Source organism: Scaptodrosophila lebanonensis, unplaced genomic scaffold (assembly GCF_003285725.1).
Source record: "Scaptodrosophila lebanonensis strain 11010-0011.00,11010-0021.00 unplaced genomic scaffold, SlebRS2 tig00000197-arrow-arrow-pilon, whole genome shotgun sequence".
Taxonomy (NCBI): Eukaryota; Metazoa; Arthropoda; class Insecta; order Diptera; family Drosophilidae; genus Scaptodrosophila; species Scaptodrosophila lebanonensis.
In genome coordinates, this window is record NW_022060610.1 from 468,226 (window position 1) to 481,251 (window position 13,026).

At 40.0% G+C, this 13,026-nt stretch overlaps 1 protein-coding gene across 1 annotated transcript; it reads right to left on the reverse strand.

Moving 5' to 3' along the window:
* Positions 1 to 396: 396 nt before the first annotated feature.
* Positions 397 to 3,485, reverse strand: LOC115629990. The gene is made up of 4 exons (XM_030526616.1): positions 3,462 to 3,485; positions 2,281 to 3,376; positions 463 to 906; positions 397 to 404 (listed from the first exon to the last, which is right to left on the reverse strand). Exons 1-4 carry the CDS (start codon positions 3,483 to 3,485, stop codon positions 397 to 399), a joined length of 1,572 nt encoding a protein of 523 aa, XP_030382476.1.
* Positions 3,486 to 13,026: the final 9,541 nt, after the last annotated feature.

The following is a 13,026-nucleotide window of genomic DNA, read 5'->3' on the forward strand; positions in this document are numbered from 1 at the left end:
CTTGAACGTAACGTTGAAATTGTAAATATGCAATAATCATTATCCAAAAAAACTGCACAAGAACACTGTAATGTAGACAAGCGCCAATTACAATACAACTGGGCAATATTTTGTTTATAACAAAATGGAGCGAGGGTTCTTCAATAACTAAAATTATTATCATTTGAAGTGCTATACCAAGGGCCAGTTGTATTAGCACTTTTGATGAAGCTTTTCGGCGCCAAGATGAGAAAAGTACAGCCGTGATTAAGATTCCAGATATACCCATCAGCGATAATGAACAGCCCACTATTGTAATTACATCCAACGCCTTTTCATGAATTTTACTATAGCTTGCCCCCAGGCTAACATCTATAGAAATGTTGGGGCCTCCTCCAACTAAATATGCAAATGGTGTTAGGTGGCTGCAACCACAAAGAATAATATTGTTTTTGTCCCCATATTTCCCTAAAAATGTTATACCATCAGTTACCCAATTACGAAAATTCCAATAATGGCACAACTCAATCGAGTCATTTTTATTCTTTGCTTCGTCGGGCGATACATGTAATGCAATAGGGACAATATCTGGTAGTTCAGTATTAAAGCCAGGAATAGATATGGATACGATACGACCAGAAACAATCTGTTTCTTAGTAGAAAGTTCTTGAAAGAGTCTATCACTGGAGTAAATTTTGATGATAATAACGGGGCTACGCTTTTGCGTTACATTCAACATTTCTGAGATTTCATTTAGGCGATTTAGGAGCTTATCTGGTATAAAAGTGCCCATTTGTAAATGAGGGTCATTCACAAAGTCTTCATAAGTATGGTTTGCTTGCAAAAAACGATAATATTCGTGCTTAAAGGCACCAGTTAACATTTCGGAAGGTTCTTGAGACTCAGCATCTTGAAATATTGCTACCCCTGAAATATTTGATACTAAAGGGTCTATTACAAAGCATAAGAAATTATTTGATGAAGTCACAGAGACTCCAATATCCACATAGTCAGAAAACTCAAGGTCATTTTCATTTTTTAAATCATTTGGCCAGATATTTTCCTCATAGCTACGTACAGATGTCACCTTATCAATTGTTTTTTCAAAAGCCTCTAACAGTCTGTTAGTAGAATTCAGTTTAAGTGATTCCTTAAATGTGCTTAGCTTAACATTCATTAAATAATTGTAGATGTCAATAAAATTACAAACAGTTTCTGTCAATATAGTATTATTGCTTTTACGAGTCTCTTCAAAAATAGTTTCTGTGAGACTGGTAGTTGCATTTCGAAATTGATCATCAATTAAATGAGTGATGTATTTTACAGATTCTTGCATTATTTTTGAAATCAAGTACAAATCAGCTGATACAATCTTGTCAAGGCGTCCTTTAATTATGTTTTTGATATCTCTTGCCAGCCACCCAGGTTGTTTTAAATTAAAGTTTTCCAAATTATGGAGGCGCGCTGTTATTTCTGTACCTTTTAGATTTAACTCACAGAAAATAGGTTGCATTATATCTTTCCAATAGGCACCTTCAATAAAATCACCTTTGCAAAGACGCGTTTGTGGCATGCCGTTTTTCAGAAGGCACAGAAATAAAGTTGTGGCTACCTGTCCCCGATTTGATTGTAACCATTGATTTTTAACATTGCCGTTCATATAAAACCGTTCTGGAAAACAATATTCTGTGCTGCGTACGATTTGAACATTTCGCTGTAATACTAATTTAGTTATCAATTGCCAAACACGCATACGTATTGAAGTATCATGTCTAATGCGGTCACTGTCTTCTAGGCTGTTATTCTCTTCACTGCTCTCCTCCTCACTATTATCCACAGCAGATGTTCTAAGTGATGCTGTTACATGAATCCAACAATTTACGCTTTCCATAGAGAAATACTGCAGTTTCATAATCCGAACATTATGTATAACCAAATCATGAAAAGATTTTGGTTCTAATAGCATATCTTTGCGAAATAGCCTAAGCACATTCTTAGAAAGTTTTTTGGCATTACGGTGAAAATTTGTACACAAGTTTTCCTGATTTTTAGAAACATGGCAAGGAACATCAAACTGCATGGCAAAGGCATGGCCTCTTCGGATCTTGCTAGCAACTACTTTTTGAGAGCTTATTAGATCAAAGTTGAATATTGTATGGGCTTCACACCAATACTCTCCAGGGTCATCTGCCTCCACTTTCAATTTGAAAATTGATTTTGTCTTGTCATCATTTTCCCATATATGATCAATTTTGACTCTGCTAAGGAGTTTATAATCGGCATTGGTAAAACATCGAATACCTTCATTCTCATCATCCTCTTCTATGCGCCAAATGAACCGACTGTTATAAACTATTAAGACGAGCTGTTGTAATTCAACATTAAATTTTAAAATCATTGTCACCAAATTATTTGTAATGGGAACAATTTCTTCACTAATCAAAGGAAATTCATTATCGTTGTTTTTATGTAAGATCTTGAACTCTTCTTTTCGGTTCATTAACACTACATAGACCTTATCCGCTTCATCTGCAAAACTTTCAACTTCAAAAAACTCGTTTCTTCTGGACTTTGATATAAGGTCTCGAAATATAAGTTGAAGAACGTTGCGTTTTTCAAAAAAATTATTAACATTTAGTGCATTGATTGAGCGAGACCTACTTTTATGATTCCACTCCAACCCATAACATTCTGCTGGTCGATAGCTTAGCGCTCCAAAATTTTCCTTACAGCCCGTACGAGACAAAAGTTTTTTCCGGAATATACAAACCGAGTGAATAAGCTCATTGCAGTGAGTCACTTCATTGATAAATTGTGTGTGCCTGTTTTGGTGACTGTTGTTTTTCTGATTATGAACAACTATCGTAGATAGACAGTTTTTATTAGATCTTAGGTCAGCAATTTCTATACTTCCTTCAAATATTTCACTCCATCGGGTTCCTGGTAAACGAACTTTGTATAGAGGTAGGGTGTCATTTCGTTTAAGAGGCAGCCAAAATCGGTTTATGCCTTTACTAGACAAAAACTTTGTAACGGCGATGGATAGATCAGAATCAGGTACAGATAAATCAAGGGGAATAATAACATTTGAGCCGTGGCAATAGGCATCGTCGTACTGATGAGGGTGTGGAGAAATTTTTAGACATACTGGGTTGTCATTCCTCATCATTATTTCCAAAAGGTCATTCGGACAGAATGTATTAGGTTCGTCTCTCGTTTTGCAAGTGACAGACTCTGGCAACCAGCGCCCGCTGTGCGTGTTACATTCCCGAAATAGTAGCGTTTCATTCTCTTTCCAACATAGTACACCTTCAGATGTAGAAAAACGTAGACCTCTGTATTTCCAATATGCATTTCCGCTTGGAGTTTTTATTTCAGTTTCTTTACACTCTTTTATCTAGATGTTCAGAACAGACACAAATATGTATTATATAGTATGTTGATTTCGTGTAGACACAAAAAACTCTTAAGTCCCCACTTGCCTTTGTTTCTACAACATCTAGCATATTAACTTCAGAATAGCTTAGATTCCATGCCGCAACCAAAAATAAAAGCACTTCGGTTTTTTTATTATCAATAAATCGGAGAGACAAAAAATTTAACATCATTGATAATGAAAAGAAAAGAAACTGATGCAGTGGTTGTATCTTTATGTGTCGTTTGATTCGAATATCTTTAATCATTGCTGTTTCCTTATCTTTTTTATCATATGCATATATGTATGTATATATAATATATATGTGTTCAAATGGGGACCGAGAGATATGGGGCGATAAAGTATGGAGATGGTTCTTGGCACGTGCTTGTTGGCTGTACGGTTCTGATAACAGGCATTCAAAAGATGCTGCTCATACACACATACATTTTTAAAAGTACTACGTCAGTTAATCAATGTGAGTCTATGCGTGTCTATTCGTGTCTGTGTGTGTGTGTTCATGTATGCAGTACAAAGTTAAGCCAAAGCAGCAACAACAACAACAGCTGCGGGCAGAGCTTAGGCATACACACATAAGTATTTCTGTACAATTTGAACAGCATATATTTATATCAGAATCGTGTCTATTCGTGATTGTATGTTGTAAAGAGAAGTCAACGCAACAACAACAGCTGCCGGCAGAGCTTCGGCAGAGATTAAGTTTATGGCTATAACTTCCTTTCAAATCGACATATCATAATGAAATGGCATTCGGACTCATTATCACTAATATCTCTAGTTGGAGATGTTTGCCAAATCTGTGTACAAAATCCAAAAATTACGAGAGTTATGGTAAAAACATGAATTGCGGGGGAGTGGGGTGCATATAAGAAAAAATAAACAAACTTGATCTGCTTAGGGCTCAGGAGAACCTGAATACCAAGTTTGGTTATTGTAGCTCTTGTACTTGCTCAGATCCTTGCGTTCATACAGACAGACTCGTCTTCTCATACTGATCAATAATGTGGGGTCTGCCACGCCTCCTTCTGTGTGTTACATACATTCGCACAAAACTAGTATACCCTTTCACTTTTTGGGTACAGGGTAAACCAATTGAAGAAGCTAAAGTCGGTAAGCTTTTCCACTTGTTATACTCGGTACATGAAATGTAGAAGAGTATATTAGTTTTGCGCGAGCTGAAAAATGTAACAGGCAGAAGGAGGCGTGGCTGAACCCCACAAAGTATATATATTCTTGATCAGCATGACGAGACGAGTCGATCTAGCCCTGTCTGTCCGTCCGTCCGTATAAACACCTGGATCTCAGAGACTATAAGAGCTAGAGACACCAAATTTTGCACAAAGATGCCTTATTTGTGTACGCTTTGCAAGTTTGTTTTATTTTTTTGATTTCCCCCCACACTTTCCCCCTATGGGCGTTTTCCCGATTTTCTATTCGTATAATCGCCAATATCTCAGAGACTATAAGACCTAGGAACACCAAGGTCCCACATGCCTTATATGAATACGCAGAAAATGTGCACTTTGGAATTTCCCTCACTCCCCCCTTTCCCAAGCAAATCGCGATTTTCTCTAACTTCCATAACTCTTAGAATTCAACTAAAATTTTGCCCATAGCCCCCGTTAGTAATTATGTACCCCTATGCCAAGTTTTATCATGACAGACCGATTTAACAAGAATTTATTGCCATAAATATATTTGCTTCTGCAGCGCTGCCCGCGGCTGTTGTTGATGCTGTTGCTTTGGTTGACTGCGAACATGCTTACACAGACACGAATAGACGCGCATAAACATACATACACTCACATAGACGCAATTGCTTTGTATATATGCAATTGTACGCCCTTTACGTGAGTTCGAATACCAAAAGAGGTAAAATCGATAACAAATTTTTTTTTCTAATTATCTTACTTTTTTTTAATTTCTATAATTATTCTAAACATATGTACAGAGTATTTCAAAGTCGAGACACCCGACTTTAGCTTTTTTACTTGTTTTTTATTCTCTTAGTTTTTTTAACTTCTATAATTATTCTAAACATATATACAGAGTATTTCAAAGTCGGGACACCCGACTTTAGCCTTTTTCTTGTTTTTTATAAATCCCGTAATTCTTGGAATTTCGAAATCAATTTTGGTAGTTACATCCAGGGTCCGTGTGCCAAGTTTCATCATGATAGGTCAATTCTAAAGAAAGTTATAGCCATAAATCAAATCGCTGCTTATGCTCTGCTTGTAGCTCTGCCCGCAGCTGTTGTTGTTGTTGCTGCTTTGGTTCAAATTTGTGCTGCATACATTCACGCATATAAACACACATAAATGTATGCTGTTAAAACTGTACAAAAACATGTCTTCTATGTATGTATTAAATTCATTTTCTTTATTAATTTAATTAATTAATTAAATTTTTTTTAAATAATTAAAATTGTCTTTTTTTTTAATTTTCCTTTTTTGTGGAGAGTACAGGCTATTTTACTTTACTTGCTCGACTGTAGCGTTCTCTCCTGTTTCTTATGTACTAATCATTTAGTATTTGACTCTTTCTTATTCTCTTAACATTGTACTTACTCTAATTTTACATTTTTGGTCTTATTATATCCTAATCGTGTCAAGTGGTTTTCTCCTCCATATGTATTTGAAGCATTTCTTATCTAGTTCATTGCGCACCCACCCTTAACCGCTGTCGCTCCATATGCATTCCTTGCTATCTATTTTTAAACCGAGATTTTGCTTAGCCTACCTACTTATTGTGTTCCCTATGCTGACTCCTGAGCTCTTGTTCAGTTTTGTGAACAAAGTATTTCGTTCGTACATCTGACTTTAGCTTCTCCACTTGTTTTTATTTAATTTAATTTATTTTATTTTATTACATTAATTCTTAAAATATGTTTTTATATATTTTTCTTTTTAATGGCAGTGGGTACAAGGTATTTAAAAGTTGAGCCCGCTGGATTCTAGCACTCCTTTCTTGTCTTTGTTTAAGATCTTTACTGGATAGGACAATTATAAAACAAGAAAGGAATGCTAAAGTCGAACGGGCTCAACTCTTAAATACTCTGTACCATCCGAAAAAAAAAAATTAATGTTATGTAATTAGGTTAGGTTAGGTAGATGCCGCGGTCAGGGTGAAGTACCCTGGCTCACTTAGGCCCTAGAGTTGGCCCATTGTGATACCGCGTGGACTAGTCCACTTCCCATTTTCCCGTGGTTATCTGGATGTCGCATGTGTTAACTTCATCCAGATGCCTGGATCAATTTAAAAATTTTCCTCGGCTTCCTTAAGGATAGTGCCGATAAATTTTTGGGAGGAAGCATACCTCTAGAAAGCGCTGTATTCTCCATAATAGGGCTGGGCAGTCGCAGAAGAGGTGAGTTACAGTTTCCTCCTCTTCTACAGAAGTCGTTATGGTAGAACCCTAGTTTGGCGGCATGGGTGCCAACCAACCAGGGCCCAGTGATGGCTCTTATTACGGTTGAGCATTGGTTTCTGCTAAGTTTGCAGAGTTCTAAAGAGCGCTTTTTGTTGCGAAAGGGCCAAGCTAAAAGTGTTATTTTGTGGGATTCTGTATCGTTGGTCCAAATTTGATTTGCGACAAATTCAAAGTGGTTCCTAACTTAAAGTTTGCAGCTGGCCATCGGTATACCGACACTTTCTGTCTGGAAGAAAAGGTAGTGGTACCCTGTCTTGCCAGCTCGTCTGCTATATAATTTCCCTCAATGTCCCTATGGCCTGGGACCCAACTGAGTTAGACTAAGAACGGTGCTGTCATCTCGTGAAGAGATTTACGACAGTTCTGCACTGACATCGAGTTCGATGTAATGGCATTTAGGGATTTTATTGCCGCTTGGCTATCCGAGTACATGCAGATTTCTCTGATGTCTAAGAGTGGGCTTGGCAGCATAAGGAGAGCTTCTTGAATAGCTATGATTTCTGCCTGGAATACACTGCAGTGGTCTGGGAGCCTAAACGCCTTTTTGATGCCAAGTTATTCGCGAAAGTCGTCGCCGCTCACGCGGTTGTCTAGCTTAGAACCGTCTGTATTTATTTTGATTGAGTTGATGGGGCGTGGAGGGCCAGAATAAGATAGTAAGTCAGGGGCGTTTGAGATGGTTTAATGCTTGTGGAGCTGGGAAAATGGGTGCATAGAAGCAGACCTCTTCGCTTGAAGTCGTCCATGACATGTCTGGCTCCTGGAGGTAGCCAAGCGTTGGGGGCATTTTTGCGGCATCGGAAGTGTTCTCTATATCAGAGCAGAACTTCTGCCAGGAAGATCTTTTCGCCTGCCTGAGTATTTTCTTATACTCTGACTGATTTTGTTTGAATGCACACCAGTGTTGCTCCCCTCCTTGAGATCTAGCTGAATTCAAAAGTGTGCTGGCCTTTTTTCTTGACTCACTGACTTGTGCAGTCCACCAGGTGGATTTGAGTTTACCCCTTGGTTTCCCAATGGGGCATGACTTCTGTAGCGCGATTTCGCATGCTGCAGTGAACTTATTTATTAGACTCGAGGTGTACTCGACTGTGTTTGGGCCCTGCTGTGGATAGTCTACTAGTAGTTTACCTATAGGATCTGAATACGAGGACCAGTTTGTGAGTTTAGCGTTTCTTATCGCATCTGATCGCTCGTTCTTTAGAGATACTTCGAATTGAATGTATCTACGGTCAGAAAAGGAGTGTTCTGATACAAAATGGAAGTACGGGTATAGAGCGCATCTTACGGTTGTGTGAGGTCAAGAAACTGGCTCCGATAATAGTATGTTAGTAGGTAGGATGAAGTTAAAAAGTGACTCACCCCGTGCATTTGTGTCAGTGCTTCCCCACTGACTGTGATAGTATTGGCATCGCATCCGATGATCAGATCAATTTTCTTCCACTTGCTATCGTCTATGACGTGTCTTGTCAGAAGAGGAGGGGGATTCGCTTCCTCGTAAACCATATAGATCGAGCATACATTTAGAGACTTTGGCTCTGCCTCTGTGCATGCCGCTGTGTTGTCGCCATCGCTAAAATTAGGTAGCAGTCAAATATTTATGTGCTTCTTGGTTAGAATGCAGGTGCGGGTCTTGCCTGTGTTTTCGCTACTATTAGTACTCCTGCGTCATCAATCCAGAAACTTTGCCTCTACAGATCCTAGGTTCCTGGATGCGGATTACATCGACTTCGTTCTGGCTTAGACGAAGTTGTAGAGCAGCAGATGCTGCTCTGCAGTGGTGGAGATTAATTTGCAGAAGCCTCAGAGGTATCTACACCCATCTCCACCACTGTCTTATCGTCATCGTTATCATCGAGGATGGAGTCCTCATCGTCTTCGCCAAGCGCAGCGAGCCCTCTTGCAAGCTCGGATGTCTCAGAGGAATACCCCTCCAGGACATCGGATGATGACGAGGATTCGTCGGTCACCGTTTCCATCTCTGGAACGACTAGTTCTGCGTCGCTAAGCCCAGCGTGGTCCTCCGTTTGTGGCCAGATCTATCAAAAAGCGGCCTTGCAGCTCATTTTCGACCCCTGGCCATCTGTGCGTTGGCATAAGACCCAATGTTGACGAGTTCCTCTCGTACGGACTTTTCTGTTGATTTGAAATTAGTGCCGTTATCGGAGTAAATTTCCCTTGGAGCTCCACGAATATTCATGAAGTTTGCCAGGCACATCATAAGCTAGTGTCCAGGCTGTGCGCCATCGTGTCAGTGTCAGGCACGTAAATAATACACCCCATTTTTCTCTTTACGCCTTCCAACGTTCACCAGTAATGGTCCAAAGTAGTCCACGCCTGTGAAGGTAAATAGTCTTTCGAAACTGCCAAGCCTTGCTTTAGGTATCGGAGCTATCTGTGGAGGATTTGGTGTAACTGTTGTATTCTTGCAGCGTTTACATTTTTATACTCTGTACATGAAATATACAGAAGTATATTAGGTTTGCGGGAGCTGAAAAATGTAACAGGCAGAAGGAGGCGTGGCAGACCCCACAAAGTATATATATTCTTGATCAGCGTGACAAGACGAGTCCATCTAGCCCTGTCTGTCTGTCTGTCCGTCTGTCCGTCCGTATGAACACCTGAATCTCAGAGACTATAAGAGCTAGAGACACCAAGTTTTGCACAAAGATGCCTTATGTGTGTACGCTATAAAAGTTTGTTTTATTTTTTTGATTTTCCCCCCACTTCCCCCCTATGGGGGTTTTCCCGAGTTTCCATTCGTATAATCGCCTATATCTCGCAGACTATAAGACCTAGGAACACCAAATTATAGTCCCAGATGCCTTATGTGAATACGCAGAAAATGTATATTTTGGAATTTCCCTCCCTTCCCCCTCTCCCCTGCAAATCGCGATTTTCTCTAACTCCCGTAATTCTTAAAATTTCGAACTAAAATTTCGGAAATACCCCCAGTTGGTTATTATGTGTCCGTGTGCCAAGTTTCACTATGATAGACCGATTTAACAAGAAGTTATAGCCATAAACATATTTGCTGCTGCAGCGCTGCTCAAGCGCTGCCCGCGACTGTTGTTGATGCTGGTGCTTTGGTTGACTGCACACATGTTTACACAGACACGAATTGATGCGCATAGGCATACATACACTCACACAGACGCAATTGCTATGTAAATGTGCAATTATACACCCTTTACGTGAGTTCGAATACCGAGAGAGGTAAAATCGATCAAATTTTTTTTTTTTAATTTTCTTAATTTTTTTTATTTTCTATAATTATTGTAAATATATGTACAGATTATTTCAAAGTCGGGCCATCCGACTTTAGCTTTTTTACTTGTTTTCGAACACTTTTGTACAGGACACGTAGACGTAAAATGCAAAATGTTTCTCTTATATCGTTTATGACGGTTTCGTGCGCGTGATGATGATACTTTTCGTGATAGCTTCGGACCACCAAGAAGGAAATGTAACTCTCTGGTGGTAGGACTATTTGGTCTTCTTCTGGGTTAATTGTATTTGCTCTTCCTTGAACTCTTAAAATTTGATCGTCGTCAAGGTAAACATTTAGGCCGATCACCTTGCTTTGTCGGCTAACGATTTGCGGTTATTGCTTCGATTTCGGCTGTGTACATTTGAGCTTGGGCTTGCTTGTCTAGTAGGATTTTTGCTTTTTTAATGTGCGGTGACTTTACTATATTGGGCTTAGGGCGGTTGCCGCACAATTCACGAGGCCGTTAAATATATAACAGGAATGTAGCCAGTGCTTTGAATAATCGCCGCCAGTTGTAAAAATAGGTCATATTAAGAGCAACTGCATTAGCGAGGATCCATGGCCAGGCATTGTAGCACAGTTTTTGAGTCTGTCCAGCACATAGCGCTATCAATGCAGAGACCGCGAACTCCCATGATTTTCTGTGCCATGCGTAGGCCCATTATAGCAGCTTGCAGTTCCATTCGTGGTACTGATAATGGCTTCAAAGGCGCAACTTTGCTTTTTGCTGCCACAAGGGAAATTTCAACTTCATCATATCTGGTCACCCTTAGGTATGAAGCACAAGAGTATGCGTTTTCGTTAGCGTCGACGAAGGTATGTCAGTCAACGTGTTTTGCTCCAATAAGCTTGGTAGAGTAGCATCTCGGAATTTGCACTTCGGCGGCTTGAAGCAGAACGTGCTTTCATTGTCAACAATCCTCTTGAAGCGACTCCGGCAGTTGTTCGCCCCAACCAATATTTAAACGCCAGACTCGCTGAAGTAGGACTTTGAGATCAATCGTGTGGCATGCCAGCAGCGCCAGGCGGTCAAATATTGACATGAGCACCTGAAGCACCTCCCTTTTCCTTGGGACTGAATGTTCCGCCAAAACGTCACGCCTGTCTTGAGAATCTAAAAATGAAATGAAATGAACTGAAACATGTCATTAGACGGCTGCCAATACATACCAAGCACCTTTTCGGTAGAACCGAAATGCAGGGATGTGCTGCTTGATTTGCCATCATTCAGGAATTTTTGTAGGACCGTACGTCGTTCGAAACCGCCACTTGCGTGAACTTGCTGCACCTGAGTTGCCACCTCAATTGCTTCTCTGTCACTGCTCATGCTATCAATAAAGTCATCCACGTAGTGCGCCTCTGTGATGGCTTCGTAAGCTCGTGGAAACTCGTTGCGATGATATTTAGCGTTTTTGTTGCGTACATAATGTGCAATGCAAGGCGCGCAAGTAATCCCAAAGGTCATAGCGCGCATGACGTATACGCTAATATTGTTGCTGTTTTGATCTACCAAAGAAAACATTGCACATTCATATCCTCTTTGCGTATGTTAATCCTGTGGAACATATCTGCAATGTCAGCGCAAACTGCAACTGCAACCACTAAGAAGGAAATCATTTAACGATGCACCGCGTGACTTAGCCGCATCCCAGACGAGTCTTATTTTGTTTACTTTATTTGAATTTAGAGCGATGAATATAGGCAAGTACCAAATGTGTTTATTCTTTCCATCGGCTGCTGCATCCGTTAATCGAATCGAATAACATTTTTGCAGAAGATTTGTAACTTGAGTATTTATTTTTGTGTAAAGTTCGGGCTCGTTGCTAATCCTCTTTTTCAAGCAGTTAAGCCGTTTTAGCGCTTTTGAATAACTTTCTATCAGCTCTTCAGTTTCATTACGCCACAAGAGTCCAACTTTATATTGTCCACTCTTCTTTTGGCATGTTTGGTCCAGAATTTCAATTGCTTGTTTATCGTCCTTTGATTGTAAATTTCGAGGCAAGGTATTGTCAAGATTGAAACTTTCTTTGACTTCGCCATGAAGTTCTTGCCATTTGCAATCACAATGATGCATGGATAGGAATCGCGGTGACGTTGTTGAGCCTTGGATGGTCCAGCCCAAGAAACATTTCGATTCAATGGTTTCATTCCACTTACCCTCACGGATCATGCGGGGAATGGCAATTTTCCAATTATTCGTCCCAATTAGTAGCATTGATTGAATGTTGTAGTATGACTGTAGTGGGATATCCATGAGGTGGTTATATTCACCATGCAGCTCATCTACGTTTACGGTTTGTTTTGGAAGTCGAAGATTTGGTATAGTTTGGACATTGTTAAGCCAGTAAAGCTTGTTAGAATCAACTCGTTGTGTATCGCTGGACCATTATAGGCACATTGGGGACGGCGTTGCCTTAATGTCGAGTTTGGTGAATATCGCCTCGCCCATTAGGGTCATCTAAAAATGCAAAAACTTTGATTATTTTGCCCTTTGCATGTAGGTTTACAGGTAAGATACGGAAGAATACGGTGAGTGCTGACAATTTCTTTTTTCCCGATTTGTTTGTGGCTTGATTTGCACTTGGGTGCAGCAAAGGGTGCTGTCTCTTGGTACAACCATCGGTGCCTCATTCCTTTCGCGAGAAATAGCCCTCGCGGTGATTCTTAAGGCATCTACAAGTATAGCAGGCGTTGCCATTTTTTACAACCTGCCACCTTTGCTCCACCGATCTGCTCAAAAATTTGTCGCATTGAAGTACCGCATGATTGTCTTCGCCACATGACATGCATTTATTCTTGCTTTCCTGCGTTGACGATGCATTATCGAATTGTGGTTTGATGTAAACTTTTTCTGTGACATAGCTGTTGTGCATATCGACAGAGCTTGTCTTGTGTGCTATAGGTGAAACC